General features: G+C 42.6%; 1 protein-coding gene across 1 annotated transcript in view; it reads right to left on the bottom strand.

The window, feature by feature from the left end:
• Positions 1 to 5,383: 5,383 nt before the first annotated feature.
• LOC136432656 (uncharacterized) overlaps positions 5,384 to 19,284 on the bottom strand; it is a 47,512-nt gene continuing 33,611 nt past the window's right edge. The window contains exons 4-5 of the mRNA XM_066424098.1: positions 9,084 to 9,207; positions 5,384 to 8,662 (exon numbers count right to left, since the gene is read on the bottom strand). Of these exons, the coding sequence (XP_066280195.1) occupies positions 8,131 to 8,662; positions 9,084 to 9,207 (656 nt within the window). The 3' untranslated portion in view covers positions 5,384 to 8,130. The remainder of the gene's footprint in view (positions 8,663 to 9,083; positions 9,208 to 19,284) is intronic.

Raw genomic sequence — 19,284 nt, 5'->3', positions numbered from 1 at the left:
CAGATGTAATCTCTTACCTGTCACATAGAGGGCGCTGCAGCCTTCCACGCCTGTGCTGTCCGATCCCGCTGAAAATATATGAAGAGAGCTTGGAATTTCCACAGCACTTTCTAGCAGGTAAAAATTGAAAATCTTCATCCTGTTTACTTAATTCATTTCGATGCAGGGAATAAGTCATGCCATAGAAACCTTCGAACTGCATTTTGCACTTACCATATGCATATATTGGCTGCCAGGAAAGAGAGAACGAAGAAGGGATGCTGTCGTCTGCGTGAAACACGACCTTCACTGCGTTTCCACGGGAACGGATGACGTCACCAGGCCGGGAGCGGCCACAAAACTTCGCTATACTCTCCCACTTGTCACCTACATAGTCAAACAGCTAGGAAAAGAAGACAAGATTTTCTACAAAGAGAACACGCCACATTATTCATTTGCTCAGAACAGGATCGAAGGTCTGTCCCCTATTCATGAATCAAAGTCATGATAAAGGAAAGCTTGATATGTTTTCCGTCCTGACGGCCACTTCAGATGGTAGGTGTCTACATGCTTTCTTCAACCTACGTTCCCTGCTCTTTATGATTATTTTCTTTTGAAGCTCACTGGCTTAGTGGGGTCTATTTTCATAGAGAATATTTTTTTGTATATCTAATATTCAAAATAAAATGATGAGGGAGCAAAAAGAGGGCCGATTCACTGAACAAAATACGGAGAAGAGCACAGGTGAAAAGCTTCTCTGACCTCCACGTAGTCAAAGCGGCATTCTGGATGATGTTCAACGGAGAACGGGCTGCCGAATGTCAGCTCCACCAGCTGTTGGCCTTGAACGGTCACCAAAGCCTCGCAGGAGAAGGAGGACCGCTGGGAAAATAACGGGACGTTGGGACTTTAAAGACAAAAGCTATTTCTGAAAGTTTGCCTCATACACGATGTACCAGAAATGTGATGTGACAGAGAAGCCATATCAACGAGACAAACTAACTTAAAGATAAAAGATAGAGATAAAAGCTATTTCCGAAAGTTTCTCTTATACACAATGTCAATGTGCCAGCAACTAATAGTATATGAAAATGGGCAGCAAAACTGTATAACTACATGTACAATGTAGTCTCGTACCTTTGGGTACAGTGGGTTCCTCACCTCACCTCCACTCTTTGTAGCAATGGCCTGGCAGGTATGGTAACTTTTCACTGGGATAAAAACGTAGGACTATATCATTCATCAGCAATACACTCTTAGATAATGCATAGATATATAAGTATTACTGTGCCTTTAAATCAACAGATCATTTTAAACCTTTGCAACATATACGTAATGCCAAACCTGAGTAGTGAAGGGTACAGGTTAAATGAAATAATCACCTGTCGGTACTTCTGGAAAACCCGTCTCCACCAGGAAGGGTGGCCAGCCTGAGTGCGTCTCCGTGATGACCACCCTCCAGTACCGAGAGTCCCCATTGAACCCGGTAAACTCCTGCGTGGTGTTGGTACCGCCTGCCACATCAGTGACCGTCAGGACGTCCGTCCAGGCGGGCAGCTCGCAGCTGACTGACGTCTGCAGTTTGAACGCCTTGACGTCGTGAATTGTGTCTCCGTAGTTCGTCAGACTGATCTTAGACAGCGTGCGGGTGTCCTCGATGTCGTAGATGATGAACCAGTTGTTGAAGTGCTGTTCCAAGCGGACCGGATTCCAGTATGTCTCCGGGTTGTCGTCAAGTGTCCTGGCGGCATGGTACAGGGCGTCGTCACCCCAGGGAGTTCCCGATGAACCAATCACCTTCACTCGGTACCATTCGTACACTCCTGTGACAGGATAGTGGGTATGTTCATATATTCAGGATTAGACAGGCTCATTCTACCAACACAATTAACTACTAGCTTAAAGTATTTTGATTACGAAACATTCCTGATTATAACAAAAACAATCTTTGAAGGACATGTACATGTATTTTCTATCATCCTTCATAGGTAAACATTACATATGTTGTTATTTCAAATTCCTAAAATACACATTACAATTCAACAAGTGAAGTTATCAATAAATACTTGCCAGATTAACAAGCGCCTTAATAATTTATTCATGATAAAAGAAAAAGATTTTTTTTTGGGGGGAGGGGCATCTCACTTTTCTGACAGACGTAGCCTCGTCCAACGTTGCAATTGACATCGTTCCACAAATTCTGTATTCCAACACAATCTTGATTATTGTTGTTATTGTTAGGCTGCGATGTAAGCCATTGGTTGAATCCACAGATTGAACTGCCGTCCTCCCATATGAAACTGCCTTCGTTGTCAATGTCGTTCAACCCTATCCAGATCTTGGCATTTTGCGCTTGCGTGTTTCTGAGAGAAACGATGAAGTCGTGAGTCTCTTGATCCTTCACTACGGCAAGCATAGCCCCCTCCTCGGCACAGGCAGCCCGCGCCTCCGTGTACGTCTTCACTTCGTCCGTCACGACCTTGAAGAAAGACGACCCATGCTGCTTCCATTCAAGTGGGTTATCTAAAAGAAAGTAAAGGGTTTTTAAGTGTATCAATATCAACAACAAATTAGGAAGGTCTTTTAATAAAACATACGTTTACATATTGTGCACGAAAGTTATATCATCTCGCTATGAATTACTCTACTAACAGTAATGCTGTATTCATAGCGTAAAAGGTTTTAACAAATACAGTTTCAATTCAATTTCAAACGAATCTGATGAGAAAGCTTGAATATCTTTCCAATAGATTTTTAACAATGATCTATGGAAAATGTCCCGTTCTAGATATGACTAGACTGGTTCCCCGTCTCTCATAACCTTGACATTTATGTCAGATTATAAGTCATAGTCTTATTATGTGATAGGTGTAGATGCTAATAATTATAGCGCACCACGGTACAATAGACCGATCCTGTCGAACACCATATCGAACAAATAGAAGACCCATAGAACCCCCTGTTCTATTCGGGCACTCAAGGAGAGGAAGCTTGTGTACCACATACTGACTACTACAAAGTCCGCTAGCGCAGAGTTTCGTATCTTCAGTTACTGGTGTGTGAAATTGGTTAACTTGAAAGTCAACAGGGAAGTGAAAGGATGCATTTTAAATGTTAGTTACCAAATACCATGCAGCTGTTATGCATTCAGTCAATACGGCGGATACAGCATTCAACAAAGAAGACATAGCATTCTTATTCGGCCCGCTCTGAAAGGGTTTCAGTGCCACAAAAGCTAAACCGAAGTCAGTGGCATTATTTTCAAGCTAGCGCGGCGGCCATGTTTGGTCCGTCAAACCCTGTTTTTGACGGAGGTGTTCGAAATCGAACAGGGGGCGTGGCTTTGGGATCGGTCTATAGCGTCGCGTGGACTTAGGTGGATGCGCTGAATCATCGATATCGAGGAAGCATTGAACAAGCTGTGCTTTAGATGATGAATCGTCAATGCTTCCATGCGACTTGATAACATGTAATTAGTCCCTCACCTTTACGTCGTACGTCTATCTCACAGTCGTCTCCATGGAAACCATCCGGACAGACGCAGATTGGACGGCAGTGGTTCGGGACGGTCTGCGGCGTCTTCAGAAGGAGAGAGGTGCAGATCCCTCCGTTCCGACAGGGGTCGCCCCCTTTGTTACAGGGATTCCAAATGCCCTGTTGGGAGTTTGAAAAATAGGATATATCATTGACAAAGCTTGTGTAGATTAAGCGAAATTGCTACCCTAAGCCAACTGTTTTTAATAATAGATTAGCAAACATTAAATAGGTCACGCCAATATCAAAGCGATTGTATTCAACACTATGCCACTTGAATATGACTTACAAAAAATGCAATTGCCTGACGTCGGTAGTAGCTCCACCCATTCTCGATTTTGGCGTCTGAAGGGTGCTCTCTCATTGTTGCATTGTTGATTTCACAGCGTTTGTCCTCCTGGCGGTATTGGTAGGATTTGCAGTCCGGGGTAAGGCGACAGAGTTGGGCACATTGGGTTGAGTGGCTTACCTGGAGAGTACGACAAGAGTGTAGAAAGAAAGAACGACAAAATGTGAAAATTTTCATAAGAAATGAAATCATCTGTGAGCTCTATTGCTTGAGAATGACTTTGAAAATTTGAGAGAATTGACAAAGTTGTAATTATAGTTTCGGTTGAATGCCGTGCTATAAAAAATAAAAAAAAATAAAAAAACATGTAACAGGTGCAAGATATTGTCATTATGTTGATTTTATTTCATTTGTTGTTAAATCTGCTTTTTGGCTGTTGTTGATTGATAGATTAGAATGACTTTTCTTCTGTTGTTGTATAACGACTCTGATATAATTCATAACGTTAGTAGTATATTCTCATAGTCTATAATTTGAATGCGGATAACATTTGTTATGAAGCATCACCAACAGACCTACCTGGTAGTGGGTGTTAATCCAGTGCAGATGTAGCCGCCTGTTCTTCACGGCTTCCCCCTCAGCCTGTTTCTCCACGGCCAGTAGCCCCTCCTCCTCGGTATCGTACCTCAGCGCAGCGACACACAGGCCCGACACCAGGAGAAGCATCACAACACAGGCGGCTGGGGCCATGCCGTCTTACCGCCCTCCAACCAAGTACTCCGCGGGTAGGTGAAGATGTTGTATGCCACGTACAAGAGATCAGTTTGCACGACAAAAGGCGCCCCTTGTTGTATCATTAGAACATACCAGCAGATTTTCGTCGATTGAACGTTTCGTTACATGAGTTTGCTAATGCATTGCTGCAACTTTTGGTGTAGGTAGCTGAGCAGAAACGTATGAATACTGCCTGTTGGAATGGTCACTCCACCCTTATGGGGACAGGTGTTATTATGACAAGATAAGAATCTATTATACCACAAACGACTATCATTCATGCATCAGTAGGCATGGCGACCCGTTATGTGTCGATTACGTAGGTATGGATTTAGAAGCTTACTCCTTAGAACTATCCCTTTCTCTCTCTCTCTAAGCTGACAACAACGCTAACCATTTGTGAATGGCTCCGGACGTCAACCACTGTGTCCTATACAAAGAACTGATTTAAACCTTATCATTGGACAGAAACGAGGGAACATGCATGTACTGGTAAAGACAACAACTCCTTTATACTTTTAGCAGAAAAAGGACAAATATCTCATACATACGATGTGAATGCCTTCAGAAATTGTCTCTTGCATAATTCATTTGGCTGCACGATGGCCCAATTCAGTCATTGATTCGGACATACGTTTCAATAAAGTAGAGAAAGAAAGAATTTGGTCATGTCCGGTCAAATTTCTGGAGTTCGGTTAACACGAAAAGTTTACAATTTGTAAGGTAGTTCGAACTCTCACTATTCCAAACGAGATCAGAAAGAGTAGAAGGAATAAACAACAAACCACAAATCAAGGAAATGCACAATTACTTTTGAACAGATATTTATTGTCCTTCTATTGATAGAGTCATAATCACACCATGTCGACATCAGTAACCCTTACAAAAATCCCCATGTTGTACATGTAGGTCTGTTAGAACAAATGTCACGTTTTTTCTAACAAGTACCGACAGCAAACGGTCTCTTGGATCATGGAAGACAGTGTGGTGTATGTAACTCTGTCTGGGTTTGTGTCGTGGGTTATGCACAACTGACATACCACTGGTTCGAGTTGTAGATTGTATACAAAAAACAGTTATTCATTCATTTTCATGACTTCAGCCATTCTACCTATACACAACAGCGTTAAGTGTTAGTTTTCACAGATTTTACTGCATTTTACAAGGATCCCCAAGGAAGGTATGCAGCTTGTCCAAAACCGGTAAGTATTTTAAGAGATCTTGATAGTGCTAGATCACGTGACCTTTCATGCTGGCGTGTGGTCAAGAGCCATTGAATTTCATTCCACATTTCAGATGAGCATGATGTTATTAGCAGCAAAAAGATGCAAGCCTGAACAACATCATTTCTCATTGGATAAAAAATGGCTGCGACATGTTTTGGCCGTTAACGTTACAATTCCACATACAAAGTCCTTCTAACGTAGCCATGACACTATAGCCATTTGGTCTGTAAGTAGAAAATGTGTATGACTTTTTCTACTGCTGACAGGATGATCCTGTCAACAATGTAATTTTTCTACTGCTGACAGGATGATCATGTCAATAGCCTCAGTCAAACGTGTATGTAATTTTGATCTGTAGATATCAGACATGTGATCGCGTGATCCATACAGTACGTTTGGCACTTAAACCACTAAAACATCAAGATACAACTACCTGACTGACAACAACCACTCGACACTTATTAGTATAAAATATGGATATACCTTAGAGTAAAAAGAGTCTTGCCTATGTACACCCTGGCTGGTTTAGAAACGTTATTGTTGACCTATACTTACACCTTAGCTTCTGGTTGCTCGGAGTAGACAGTACAAAGTTCCACATCTATCCTTACAACGGAATGGTTGGATTGCCTAATTGAAAATGCACATAGAAGGTGGCGCTATTTGCCATCTGTCATGACTACATTCACGGGTCATCTGTGGTGGAAGTACGCTTTCAGGCAGCAACCTTCTATAGCAAAATGAGTCGAACCCTTAATCTGTCGTAAACGAGTCATTAACGAGTATTTTACAACGTTGAACACATCAGGGCATCACAGTCTTCAAGAAGAAAAGCTTGTTCTGTACAACGATCCCTTCATCGACATCATTTTGTGTCATAAGATTCAAGTGTTTAGTTTCTGGGGTTCATACAAACATCGCTAGACGGCGCTATAACATTGCATCAATAGCGCTTTCATCAAATCCTGGCACCGTACTTGATGAAAACAAAAGTCTCTTACGAGCGTGCTCATTCGAAACTGGGTTAACGTGAGAGAATATGATACTCCACAAAATATTCGGGGAAATTAGAACCTGACGTGTATGTCACAGAGAGAATGATACGAGACTCGTGGAGGGTAAGACAGCCATTGCTCATGAATATTCATAGGGGAGAAGCCTATCTTGACGTCTACATTCGATACCAAACATTGTTTTGTATCTCGATGACGCTGTTAAGATCGGCAGAAATTCTCTTAACAAAAAAGAATATGGATAGCATATCTTCAACTTGTCTCTCAACATTAAAGTCACATGTAGTGAATAGCTTCACACCATCCACATCATCGGTCAATTGTAGTAAGACATCGGTTTCTGTGACAAAATGTCAATCATATCAAATTTAGTTTGTAAAACACTGAAACAAAACTCCAACTATTGTTTTTTTAAGTTTTCACGCTCACTCCAAAATATTCTTTAATGACTGATAGTGTAAAAGAAATTCTGCGTAGTACTACCGCTTTGCAGTACACCAGTTCTTCTTATTTTGTTAGTCACGTAGACATCCTTCCATGAACTATGACCTAAACATTCATCTTGTAGAGGGGGGGGGGGGCTCAGAAAATATCAGGTTAAAGGCTCAATATGTCTAGTAGTTAATGTATTTCATAATTCTGTGAACATTGGTCAAGAGACGGTATAATTTTTGTAATCAACATGATTTTCGTACGCTTCTTAATGTACTCAGCCCGATGTTTGTCCATCGTGATGTTTCTGCCTATCACATCCTTAGAACTTCGCCCAAGACCGTACTATATACATGCATTTGGAGCTGTACCTTGGGCAACGTTATGATTGGATGAGTCAAGAAAATCAAATTATCTGCTTCGTGCATGGCAAGGATTGGATGAACTAAGAATGTCCCTCTTTGCAGTTTCACCTTATCAACGTGTTCTACCAATTACCTCTGTTTGCAAGTTTCAGCTCGTGTTGTCTACTTATGTTGGCCCGTGTAAATACCGACATATCATAGTCATATGGTGCTACCTACTACTACATAACAGCGATAAACAAACCTGGAACCTGGGAATGGATGTGGAGTCTTTTTGGTTTCAACATTTCATCGCCTTTTACATGCAGACAGAGATCACTGGTCAAAACCTGATCAAAGTCAAGTTGTGAAGGTAATACTGCAAAGAGGCTTTCAACAAGTGATGATGATAGCGACAAAACAAAATATCCCGAGTGAATCTCTAATGAAGCACATGCACAAATGTAAGTCAAACTACCAGGCCAGTAAAAAGGGGAAACCAGTTGAAAAGACCAAAGATTTCTCGATATTTAGTCGTGCTACTTGGTCACAGTGTTAGGGGGGTAGTCAGGGGGTGTAGACTGATGACGGGGGTACCCCGGAGAACCCCCCGGTGGTTCAGGGGGGTACATGCTGGGATGCCCTCCGTGGTCAGGGTACGTCTGTGGGGGGTCGTCGTTAGGGGGGTAGTCATCAGGGACGTGTTTGTCGCCCTGTGGGAAGTCGTGGGGAACGTTGAGGGGGACGTTGGGAGGGGGGTACTCCTTGTTGACCAGTCCCTCCTGTGAGGAGAAGCCCGGAACTTCTGGCGCCTGGGGCGGCATGGGTCTCTGGGCGACAGACGGGGACCCCGCCACCGTGTAGTTGGGCGGCTGGTTCGGGTTGTTGGCCTGGGAGGGGCTGGAGCTGTAGGAGGTGTACATCGGCTGCGTCAGCTTGATCGGCTGAAGGGGGTATCCCTGGGACCCCCCTGACTGGGAGGGGGTAAGGTAGGCGATGTTCTGTTTGCTTTGGCTTTCGGGGTCGTTTGGTCCCGGCATCTCTCCGTAGTCATCTTTCCCTGCTTTTCTCCTATGAAAACAAAATAATGCATTAGGTGGCGTGTAGTGACTACAGATTCTTTAGGCATTTTTACTCCAGAATATTGCAGTTGAAAAATTGACACATAATGTTAGGCTATCGGTTTGGAAAACTTTAATATCCTTGAGATCTGTAGGAACACTATCCATTACAATGAAACTGCGATTGCGCTCAAGGTAATACGATTGGCAATAGAAACAATCAACTTCGGTACGCTTGCAGTTTTCAATACACGTAACAATTGTTTGTTAGAGTTATCTTTAAGTTACTGGACTAAGAATAGCACGAAGGTTCATCATTAAATCAACTCGTATCACTACATTGGTAATATGTCTAGTTAAGATTGAGTGTTGACTTTGACCTGATGTTCAGTAATAACACTACTGTAAGCAGTAAATGAGTGCTGCCTGACCTGCGCACACACCACACGATGAGGATGATGAGGAACAGGAAGGTGACGGCGATGCACACGCTCACGACGATCACGGCGTAATAACCTAACAACAGCAGCACGCCGTTGAACCTCACGGTAAAGGCTGGAAGTGAACAGAAACATTTTTAGTATGCTTACCTACTGTCGAGAAAATTTTACCTTTTGAAGTATGTGGATATACATGTACGTAGTGATGTGCTGCCTTTCAATCTTTAAAAAGACATTTTGAATATCTTCATTCTACTCGAGAAAATATCACCTTCTGAAGTATGGTGTACTGTGTATACATAGTGGTGTGCCGCATTTAAGATTTTGTGTTCGGGGCGTATCAGCTAAAATTGACGGGGAGAGACAAGATTGATAGTTTCCATCCCTGCTATCTTTATTAAACTAAAAAAAAAACTGCCTTTCTGCATCTAAACAGTAAGGGCATAAAATCAAATGTTGATCGGCATATTTAAACCTTAGCCCAAGAAATATATGCATAGCTATGGATACGGGTGAGGCAGCATCGAAAGAGACCTTCTTGTTGCTGTTCATTCAATGATTTATGGCCTATAAAAACAATCAACTCATGATTGAAACTACCAGTGCCCGGAACAGCCATCAATGTGAAGTAGCAACTTTCATACCGCCGTCAAGTCTCCCGCGCGGAGTCTAAGCCTACCTATATCGATGTAAGTGAAGCGAAATCCTTTAAATCTTCTTTAAGATTGAAAATGGGTTTGCGGGAAGAATGCCTAGACACCAGGTATCATCCTGTCTTTTCTTTCTTCCGCCCCAGAGGCGTCCGCTACAGCGCTTCCTGAGAACATCGATCGGGTTTTCAAGTATTGATCGAAGAAAACCACTGCTCTACTGAAGGTTAAGCTTAACGCGCAGATTGGATCGGAAAATGAATTGTTTTGTTCGTCAGATCGTTTCCAGGAGGGAATCATTAAGGGTCATGAATCATGGGGCGTCGCCATGGAAACGCAGCATCCTATCGAGGTAATCAGTCAGTCCACCTTTCTTACAGTTGCCAAGAAGATTGTGAATCCGGAAACCAGTCTTATCAGAGACTCGTCTCTCATTGGTCAATGCCCCGGTGATACCGATTCCGGGGGCCCAATCTTATTAACGGTAGCCAGTTTTCGACAACGTCTCGGGAAATTGGGTATCCGAAGGACGGCTTAGGTACAGTCATTAAGCAATAACCACATCGTAGCAAATGTTTCTGCAACGGAAGGTGTTATTATTGGCCATTCACCAGTAAAGCACTGTCCGGAACACACCGTCTCCGACTTTCATCAACGGCCATTAGCGACAGACCAAAGGGAGGCTGAAGGACAAGTTTTCGTAGGACGTAACTCATTTGCTGAAAGCAGTAAACCATGAATCCACAGACCGGGTTATCAAAGGTCAGAGGCATCAACAATTGATTGAAACGGCATCAGGCATTATCAAAGGTGCCAGCTATTGGCCGCTATACAAAGATGGCAAATCCGGAGACTTATCGTAAGAGGAATGTCTAACTATTGACCAGCGCACGTAAAATGGCAAATCCAGACAACGGCTTTTAAAGTATCATCAGTCATTAATGATCATCTAGAGAAAGACGAATGCCAAATCCAGGCTTGTGATGCCACACCTCTTACCATGTAGATAATCCCAGCTCTGGGATACGTAAGGTAGCGACTGCTCCCCATGGTCCAGAAAACGATGGTTTCGGCGGACTGTCTAATAAGAGACCATTGGTCATCAAAAATCGTACAAAATAGGTAAATCCAGACACGGTGCTATTGATTTTCTTCGATCGATGACTTTTACGGAGGAGCACTTGAATCTGAACGTCGTTCTCCGAATCTCATCCGTAAGACAACCAACTATATTCCAAACTGCCATCGTGTTGAACAACTATCACTCTTTCAACTCGATCCCTAATTTCGCAGCACCATAAAAGGCCAGAGAAGCTACTGACATCTTTGCCCTTGGCGTTGATGTTCGCTAGACAGTTACAGCCTTAGGATGATCTTTTGCACTTTATAATTGTTGGCGACATCACGGCTGATCTTACTTAGGAATGAGGATGACATTATTGATACTTTTGATGACGATACGGGAAGGGTACCCGTCTCTGTGAGGCCGAAGATACTGCAATAATTTTGTACATCAACCAGAGATATTGGTGATGTTGTCACCATTGTCATGATTGACATCCTTGTAGACATGCAACACAGGCGATCCTCCAGCACCCAACAAAAGGACGCACGATAATGGTAACATCCTCAAAAGCAGGATCAGAAAATGCACGCCAAGAATCCCGTGTATGACTATGGAGCGTATTTTCACCTTTCATATTGACTGAAACTACCAATAAACCCCCAGTCACGTTGAAGGTCGGGTAATGAAAAATATCGACAGACTCCCAGCCGCTGGTAACGATCTTGTGTCCACCAGATCCAATATTCTCTTACAGATGGATTCTGGCCCCTCACCAAGGATAGTTTATAACCTGGAATCGTGCTCCAGGGGCGACACATAACTGAGAATCTCGGATTAAACACAATTGTCCCACGGCTAGATGAGTCTGCGATAGCCAACGGCGGATTGTCGACCTCGTAGCAGAAATGATTTTAAAGATAACGGCTGCACGTTCTGAAAAATAACCTTGCAAACTCGACATCAATAAGGTTGCTTGGTGAGCAATAGTTTCCCGCTTAAGGCTATCAGACTTTTCTTCTGGTGATTCTTTTCACTCAGCGGGTTTTGCATTCTAAGATCATATCATGTCCAAGTCACAGGTAAGCTTGAAGTGTAACAGCTTAATGCCGTGTTGATGCCACATTTCTGGTGATTTCTATATTGGTAATATCAACTCATTTCTATATCAACTCATCAGCTGAGAGCTTAAACAGATATATCCAAGTTTACTAGATTCTAGACACGGTTGAAGGTATTGTGTGGCAAAACCAGTAAGCATTTCCTTCAACATGTAAAACTGATTTACATACAGTAAACATCAGTGTCCCGGCATAGGCAGTAAAGTTGTCTCCAAATCACAAACCTTTCCTAACCTCTTCTACTCCGAAGTGCCGCAGTGGGGAGCAGTTATGAACGACCTTCAAAGCCCGTGTGTGATACGTTAACCATTTCCATTGGATTTAACAACTGCCTGGGGTCGTTTCACGTGCGAGTCGATATTGAATGGTGAGGGAAATATGCATGGCAAGATCAATATCAAACGGTTATGCCCACGCGAAACTAACCTTCCACTTACGGTGTTGTAGCACGGAATACTAACACAGAGATACGTTCAATACGAGAGCGTTTTCGCCTGGACTCTCGTCGGACTATCTGATGAGGCCCAGTTGGCTCGGCGGTAGGAGAAGCACTTTGCAGGGCTTGAAAGGAGCAATGTAAGGTGGCCCTGAAATGGGCATGCTTGGTTAGAGCGACTATTAGTAGGACCTCCAGAGATAAGGCTGGCGTCGGTTGAACATCTCGTAGGATTGGGGCTAAGCATGCCACTGCACGATGGCCTGGGAAACAGTCACCGATCAGTACCCGGACTAAGCGTTATTAGGTAGCCCTCGGGGTTTGGCAGAGTCTCTGCATATCTGACAAGCAAGCTGGGGTAAAATATGGCCACTTACTGGCCATTTACACCAGATTTTATCGCTGTCTCTGCTTTACCACAAGATAATTTCGCTATCGGAAACATTCCATAATTCTATCAATTCTTGTTCAGAAAAAGAAGTCATCATCTGAATTAAAATCTATTGTCAGCATTTAACCCTGTCCGACCGACACTTTTTTGCGACGAATCTGGCCGTATGGGGTCCAAACGGACCCCATTTTGCTTTGCCCCCTAAATATATTTCTGGTGGATCTTATTGTAGTTATTGTGCATATCCTGTTTCAATAATCTATGGAGAAGATTTTGACAAGTTTTGGTGTTGATGAGTAATGCTCATTATCATAATCTATGCAGAAAATGAGGAGAACCCGCATTTTCCTTTAACCCTATCTAGACTGGGGGGACTAAAAGTGCCCGCGCCAACTTTGGCATCGTATAACTACCAAACGACGTATGATAGGAATACCTAGGTTGGTGACTTTTCCTAAAATTTAGTTGGCAACAATTCTATGATAATAGTTTAAGTTTATCATTTTTCCTGTTGCCATGGCAACGGGTTTCTGACAGGCATTTTATGCAAAAAGTCACTATTTTTTAAAGAACAATGATATTTCTCAGGTTTTCTTGCTCAACCACACTAGTTTTCCAACATGTATAACATCATATGTAATTAGATGTAACTTTCATGATTTATTATTCATAAGTTATGCTAATTCGATGACGTAATCGCTCAAAATCCAACATGGCGGACAAGATGAGTATTTTAGGTATAAACAGGTTTTTTGCCTTCAAATTCGTCACTACCTGGTATTTTCTTAACCAGTAACATTCATATTAATGTTGCCAGTCTCTTTCTTTTGTGATTTGGGGTCATAAATGGAAAAAAATGGAAAATCAAAATGGCCGATCCAAGCTGGCGGATCCCAGGGATCGCTAACAACACATGACTTCATTCTATGACGTTATTTTGACGTCAACGTAATCGCCATTGACGTTGTATGCCTTGGCATACCTTAAAATCAATAATACACTCTATTTTGTTTGATACCTTTCGATATTACGGGACTTTCCTATTTAGCCTATAAAATCACATCGATGACGTCATAAGTACGTCATATTACGTCATAACGTCACTAGATTTACAGAAATTATCAAACTTTACGTGAACATCGCTCCCTGCAAATTTGGTGAGGATATATTATACCGTTTGGGTGTTATGAGGAATTTCTTTCAAATTACGTAATAAACAATGCGAAATCACTGGGGTCCCCAGCGGACAACACGCACACTTTAGAGTATAACTTCCGCAAAAATCGGCCAATCCCGGTAAGAAAATTTCAGGAGTTGTAAGACATGTACATGAACAAACTCATGGAAGGATTTTTTTCTCCGACGAAAAATGTTGATATGGTACACATTAAAACACGCCTGGGGTCCAAACGGACCCCATACGGTCGGATGAGGGTTAAACTAGAGTAGTCACATGTAATATTCTTCACCGTTTTTTCCCGCATCTTCCCTGTTACTTGCAAGTAACCATTGGGCAAAGATTAGCAATAAACTTATTATAATCATCATTAAACTTATAACATCATCATTCATGGCCGGACATGAGGCAAACCAATGGCGCTTTCGCATTATGCTTTTTCTCCGTAATAGAACTCCCAGACCGCATCACCGGCACACCCTCTCTTATAGTGCTGCTACTTTATTCTCCAGAGGTTGAAGTAGCAGATCGTTATCTTTTTCTAGAATTCAGATTGGCTTCCGTTTTCTGACAGCCAACTCCTTTAACGACGCCAATCAGAAGAAGTCAAGGATCTGCTCTGTTTTGGAGAGAGCCACTGTCTGGTTGATGCCGGCTTTGGTCGCCTAGCGCCTGACAATAATTGAATAAGCACCTGCCACTGTGTGCCAGGAGATAACGGAACTTTTCATTATCTGATCTGGGAAATATTTAGGGACGTTCGTCTACTTTGCGGGCTTGTTGAGACTGCACAATGTGATATCGATTTTTCCGTCAATTCAAGTTGACGGCAATAGAAAGGCAGGAGGCCCACCGTGTCACTGTAGATTAATGATACGGAGTTGATTGTAAGCCTGTCTGTCTGGGTAATATACCACCGCTCATCTTTCGAGGGGGGATTTCATGTAAATTTCTTCGAGTAATGAAATCCACACTTTCACGGGCTGATTGTGATAAATGTTTTGATACTTCACTGAATTCATGTCACGTGGAAATGGGAATTTCCGTACCGTCAAATGCGTGGAAGAATCAATACAAGTTAGAACATACATCGTAACATGGGCATTGCCAACACGGACATGACCAGTATGTTTTCAAAGATTGTATTGGAAAAAAGGCACACGAGAACACCAAAGCTACACTGATCGATGTACACTGTAGAGGCATCCTAACTAGATACCTTTAAACACTGCCTGGAGTTAGATGTGTCAAGGTTAAGCGCGACAGGTCGAGCTACATGTAACCAACCACAGTCACGCCGCGTGCCAGCATGTGAAGCAGGTGTGGCGCCAAAAGTCTGTTACAGCGGCTATACTAACAAAACAATACATATACACCTTTGTTATGATACCAAAAGGTGAATCTAACCGTCTTTGATATCAGTCATGTATCATCGTCACACACATATCCTTCTATCAAATGCCCGTTCCTGTTTTCAGTTCCTCGATGTTGGAATAGTTCTGATAATGCTCGTCAAATATGGATGCAAATTGAAGACGGGAAAACTACATGGTCAAAAGCCACTATAAGAATCTGCCTGTGCAATACATCAACATCATTGCCCACTCCCATTCTGCTCAACTGAAGTTGGCTATGATTAACTACTTGGCTTAATCTTCACACGACATGACATTCACATCAATGTAAGAGGATTTATATTCAGCAAGTATTAGCATCAAATGACCTTAAACTCCTACCCTGGAGTCAGAGACAGATGGGATCACCTTTACCTAATCTAGGATCGACTTCTGCCACATAGGGAAGTTTTATAGCCTCATGGCTGGATCAGAGGAGAGCCATTATCACAATCCTCTACATGTATAGTTCGCCTCGAGTGATCGTACATTTTCACCATCATTCCGTCGACGAATTGTCTTTGCTTTTGTGGGAATTGCCGTATGAATTCCCGTGACAAGCTGGATTCTCGTCAGGAATGTTGTGGGAGGAGGCCAACAAGACGTTATCTATCTTCTTCTTATTTTCCCCACAGCTGATATGTTTTATTCATGGCGTGTAGTTTGATGGAAAATTACATGCTGCAAGGCAAAGAATAGACAAGTGCAAAGAAATCTTAGCCTTTACGGCGCATGGTCAAACGTTAGTAAAGACATATACCATGTTTAAAGCATATGCCCTGACTGTGTGATATTGTATTATGGTTTCGATTGCTCACCCTCCAAAAAAAAGAAAAGGAAGAAGAATGGTTATAGATCTGACCGACCGTTCAATACCTTTCCCTCAAGTGTGCGCTGCCTTTTGCTCCTTGTATTCACCTTAAAGTTTGTTGATATCGGAAGATCTCATTCGAATGCCCAAGGGAGCTTCTACTCTGATAAAACAAACAGAATTCTAAAGCATGCCCACTAGCGATCGTTTGAATGTGGATAGAAATAAGAGTAAATCCTCAAGTTCCTACAGCTTTTGTTTCCGACAGGTAGTGTTACAGACTACCTACATCCTGTCAATTAAATGTAAGCTCATAAGTATGTTTTTTGCCAGCAAACGTTGTTTGCAATTGTTGCTGGCAAAACTTTCAACGTTTCTTGCTGAACCCCTGTGGCATTCATTATGTCCGCGACAAAGCCCGAGGCTGTCTTTGATGGATGAGGCAATTAATGAGATACATTCGGGAGATTTATTATTATTTAATCAATTCTGCTTGTCAAGAAGTCCTTGACGTCTGGCTCCAAAGACAATATCTAGAGCAGCTTCTTTGTAGCTGCAAGCGCCTATGATAGTCAATTGATTAAGGGTTTCAGAGTGCGATTCATGTTACTCTTTGATGTTAGAAGCATCGATGAGCAACACTTCTGCTTTTTGTTTCCGAGTACAACTAAATCTATGACCTCGAGTATAAATGATAGCAGATATGCAGATTTCGTGAACTAGATGACATACCAGCTACCTAGGTACGCACTGCCTCATGAGATTGTGTCTGACATGTCCCCAATGGCGCATCAGATGAAATATTGCAGAAATGAGCTGATTTTCAAGGTCGACAAGCAAATCGGTGATCTTTAGACCATTACGGGTCAAGATGCAGGTTCCCATCGTGGCATTTGTGACAATTAACTTTCGGGCCGCGGGAGTGAGGCCTTTGTTGCTTGTTCCTTTCATCGTAGGCAGAGCTTCATGCCATTTGACACTTCGCGGGTGTACAGTCATTGCGGAGACTGGATTTGACTCTTTTAAGCTCTTGATGTCGCAACAATTCGCTTCGCCCATTGAGTAAGACGGATTGGCGTTCGATGTGCGTCATCTGATCCCCTAACCCGTGGTTTTCTGTATCTACTAGACTGAGGGTAGTACTACTAGTGGTATGAATTCTGCGTCATATGTGAGGCATTATTTCTATAAAGGTCTTTTAGAAATGTGGTAAGTACTCTAACTATCAATCCTTCTGCGCTAGCCTTTCTAGAGCCCTCACTCTAATGCATTAAAAGTGACCACCAAGAAAACCATGAATAAATCTAAAACTAGTTATACAGTAAATTGGTGGGAGACTGCGAATACCATCGAATGTTTGGCAAGCACCTCTTTCACATATTCTGTTCACGATTCGGCAATAAAATCGTTGGCAAGGCACTCCGTAAAGCGATCAAGTGTGACCAACGAATCATTCAATTCTAGAAAAGCTATGTCATTGATTTTGCTACATCCGATAGCCCGTGGGCTGATACATGGGGAGGAGACTGGTCAGTATCATCCGTCATGTGTACTTCATTGTTCCATGGGGTGGGCGGATACGTGGGTAAAGAAACCAGGCAGTCTCCGCCATCATGTATGCCACATTGTTCAAAGGGTTTGTGTTATATATAATGGCGTAAGGCTCGTATAAACAGAGAATATAAATAACAATATCATGTTGAAGCATGGATCACAAGATGTCTCCCGACGATAGCCTGCGTGCCAAGTACTCTGCCATTCAAGCTCTCCTAGCCTGTGGAGTCGATAGTTAGCGAGAGAGACGGTTAGAGTGTAGAATTGGCAAACTGCCATTCGTGCAACGAAATCGAACTCTCTCTTCTTTCATTAGCGTCTTAAATGGAAAATGGATCTCAACTATGGGTGATTTACAAGCGCAGGAAAAGTTAAATTGATCGTTTATGAAGTGTTTTCCGACAAGCAATTTGTGAACATTCGTTTTAAAGGTCTGAAAAGAATGCTAGGCGAATAGTTTTATGTGGATTCAAAAAGTAAGTTTTCGAGGTTAATTTGGCTAACGTGATATAGGAAAAGTCATAATCTTCTCATGCATACAACCAGATTCTCTTCCTCGTTAAAGGAGAACATGGATTTATTTGGAACACTTGTGCATGGCTTATAGTCCATTGCTGTCATTTCTGCTTTGTGCTTATTGAGAATTGCAGTCAACCTATGCCTGTCACGTACCGAGGGCTTACTTAGGCCAGATGACCACTTGACCGAGCGGCACGAAAAACGTTCGCACATCAACACTGATTTTACGGAATCCTTGAATGTACTCTTGAATATCTCTTGCGTCGTTAAGTTGTGTCGTTGAGTCTTTTTTTGACTCAATGGACACCGTGTAACAAGACCCGAAGGCCACTTCAGGGTTACAGGTTCCACGAATAGGAACCGTAACAGCATGTATTTTCTCTGAGTCAAAAATACCATGGTTGAGACCAGCTCAACTTCTCACAAAGAGTGAGGACTAAGTGATCCGACAGAAGAAGCGGAGGTTAGTAATACGAAGGCTGCTCGGGAAACTCCCTACCCCATTTGGAGTCTTCATGCTTGTCACGTCGTCGTGGCTTTTGTGTAGATTTTACTCTGCCCTGTCCTGATCTCTGCAGCCCGAGAGCAAAGACGGGATACATCGGTAACCAAACTACAGGATCCTCGGACTATTTTACATCAGTATTGCCAAAGGTGGGGATCTGCAGTGCTACATGTCCTGTAAAGACCATGGACCTGAAATTTAAATGATGCTCCTCAACTAGCCTCCTTATAGCAGGCTCTATGAGAGCCTATGAGCGCCTACGATCAACCTAGTGCAATAGAAACCGAATGCAATTGAACTGATATGCCATCATAAAAAACAGACTCAAAGAGCTTTCTAAAGAGACTACTCATCATTGACAACGTGGTGCATGTCCTTATGTAGTATCCTATACCACTGATATACATTGTGCGCTGGACCACCGTCCGACTGTGGTATCTGTGGGACGAGGGATTTGCTGAGATAAATGATGCCCAGTAGCCAAGTCCTGACCTGCCCGTCTAATGTTAGACAGCAGGTCACATCTGTACCCCATTACCTCAGGATCCTCAAACAGCCCATCGTCTGTGGT

The sequence above is a fragment of the Branchiostoma lanceolatum genome, chromosome 1 (assembly GCF_035083965.1).
Source record: "Branchiostoma lanceolatum isolate klBraLanc5 chromosome 1, klBraLanc5.hap2, whole genome shotgun sequence".
NCBI classification, from domain to species: Eukaryota; Metazoa; Chordata; class Leptocardii; order Amphioxiformes; family Branchiostomatidae; genus Branchiostoma; species Branchiostoma lanceolatum.
Note: the sequence above shows the minus strand (reverse complement) of the source record. Positions and strands in the feature narration are given on the sequence as shown.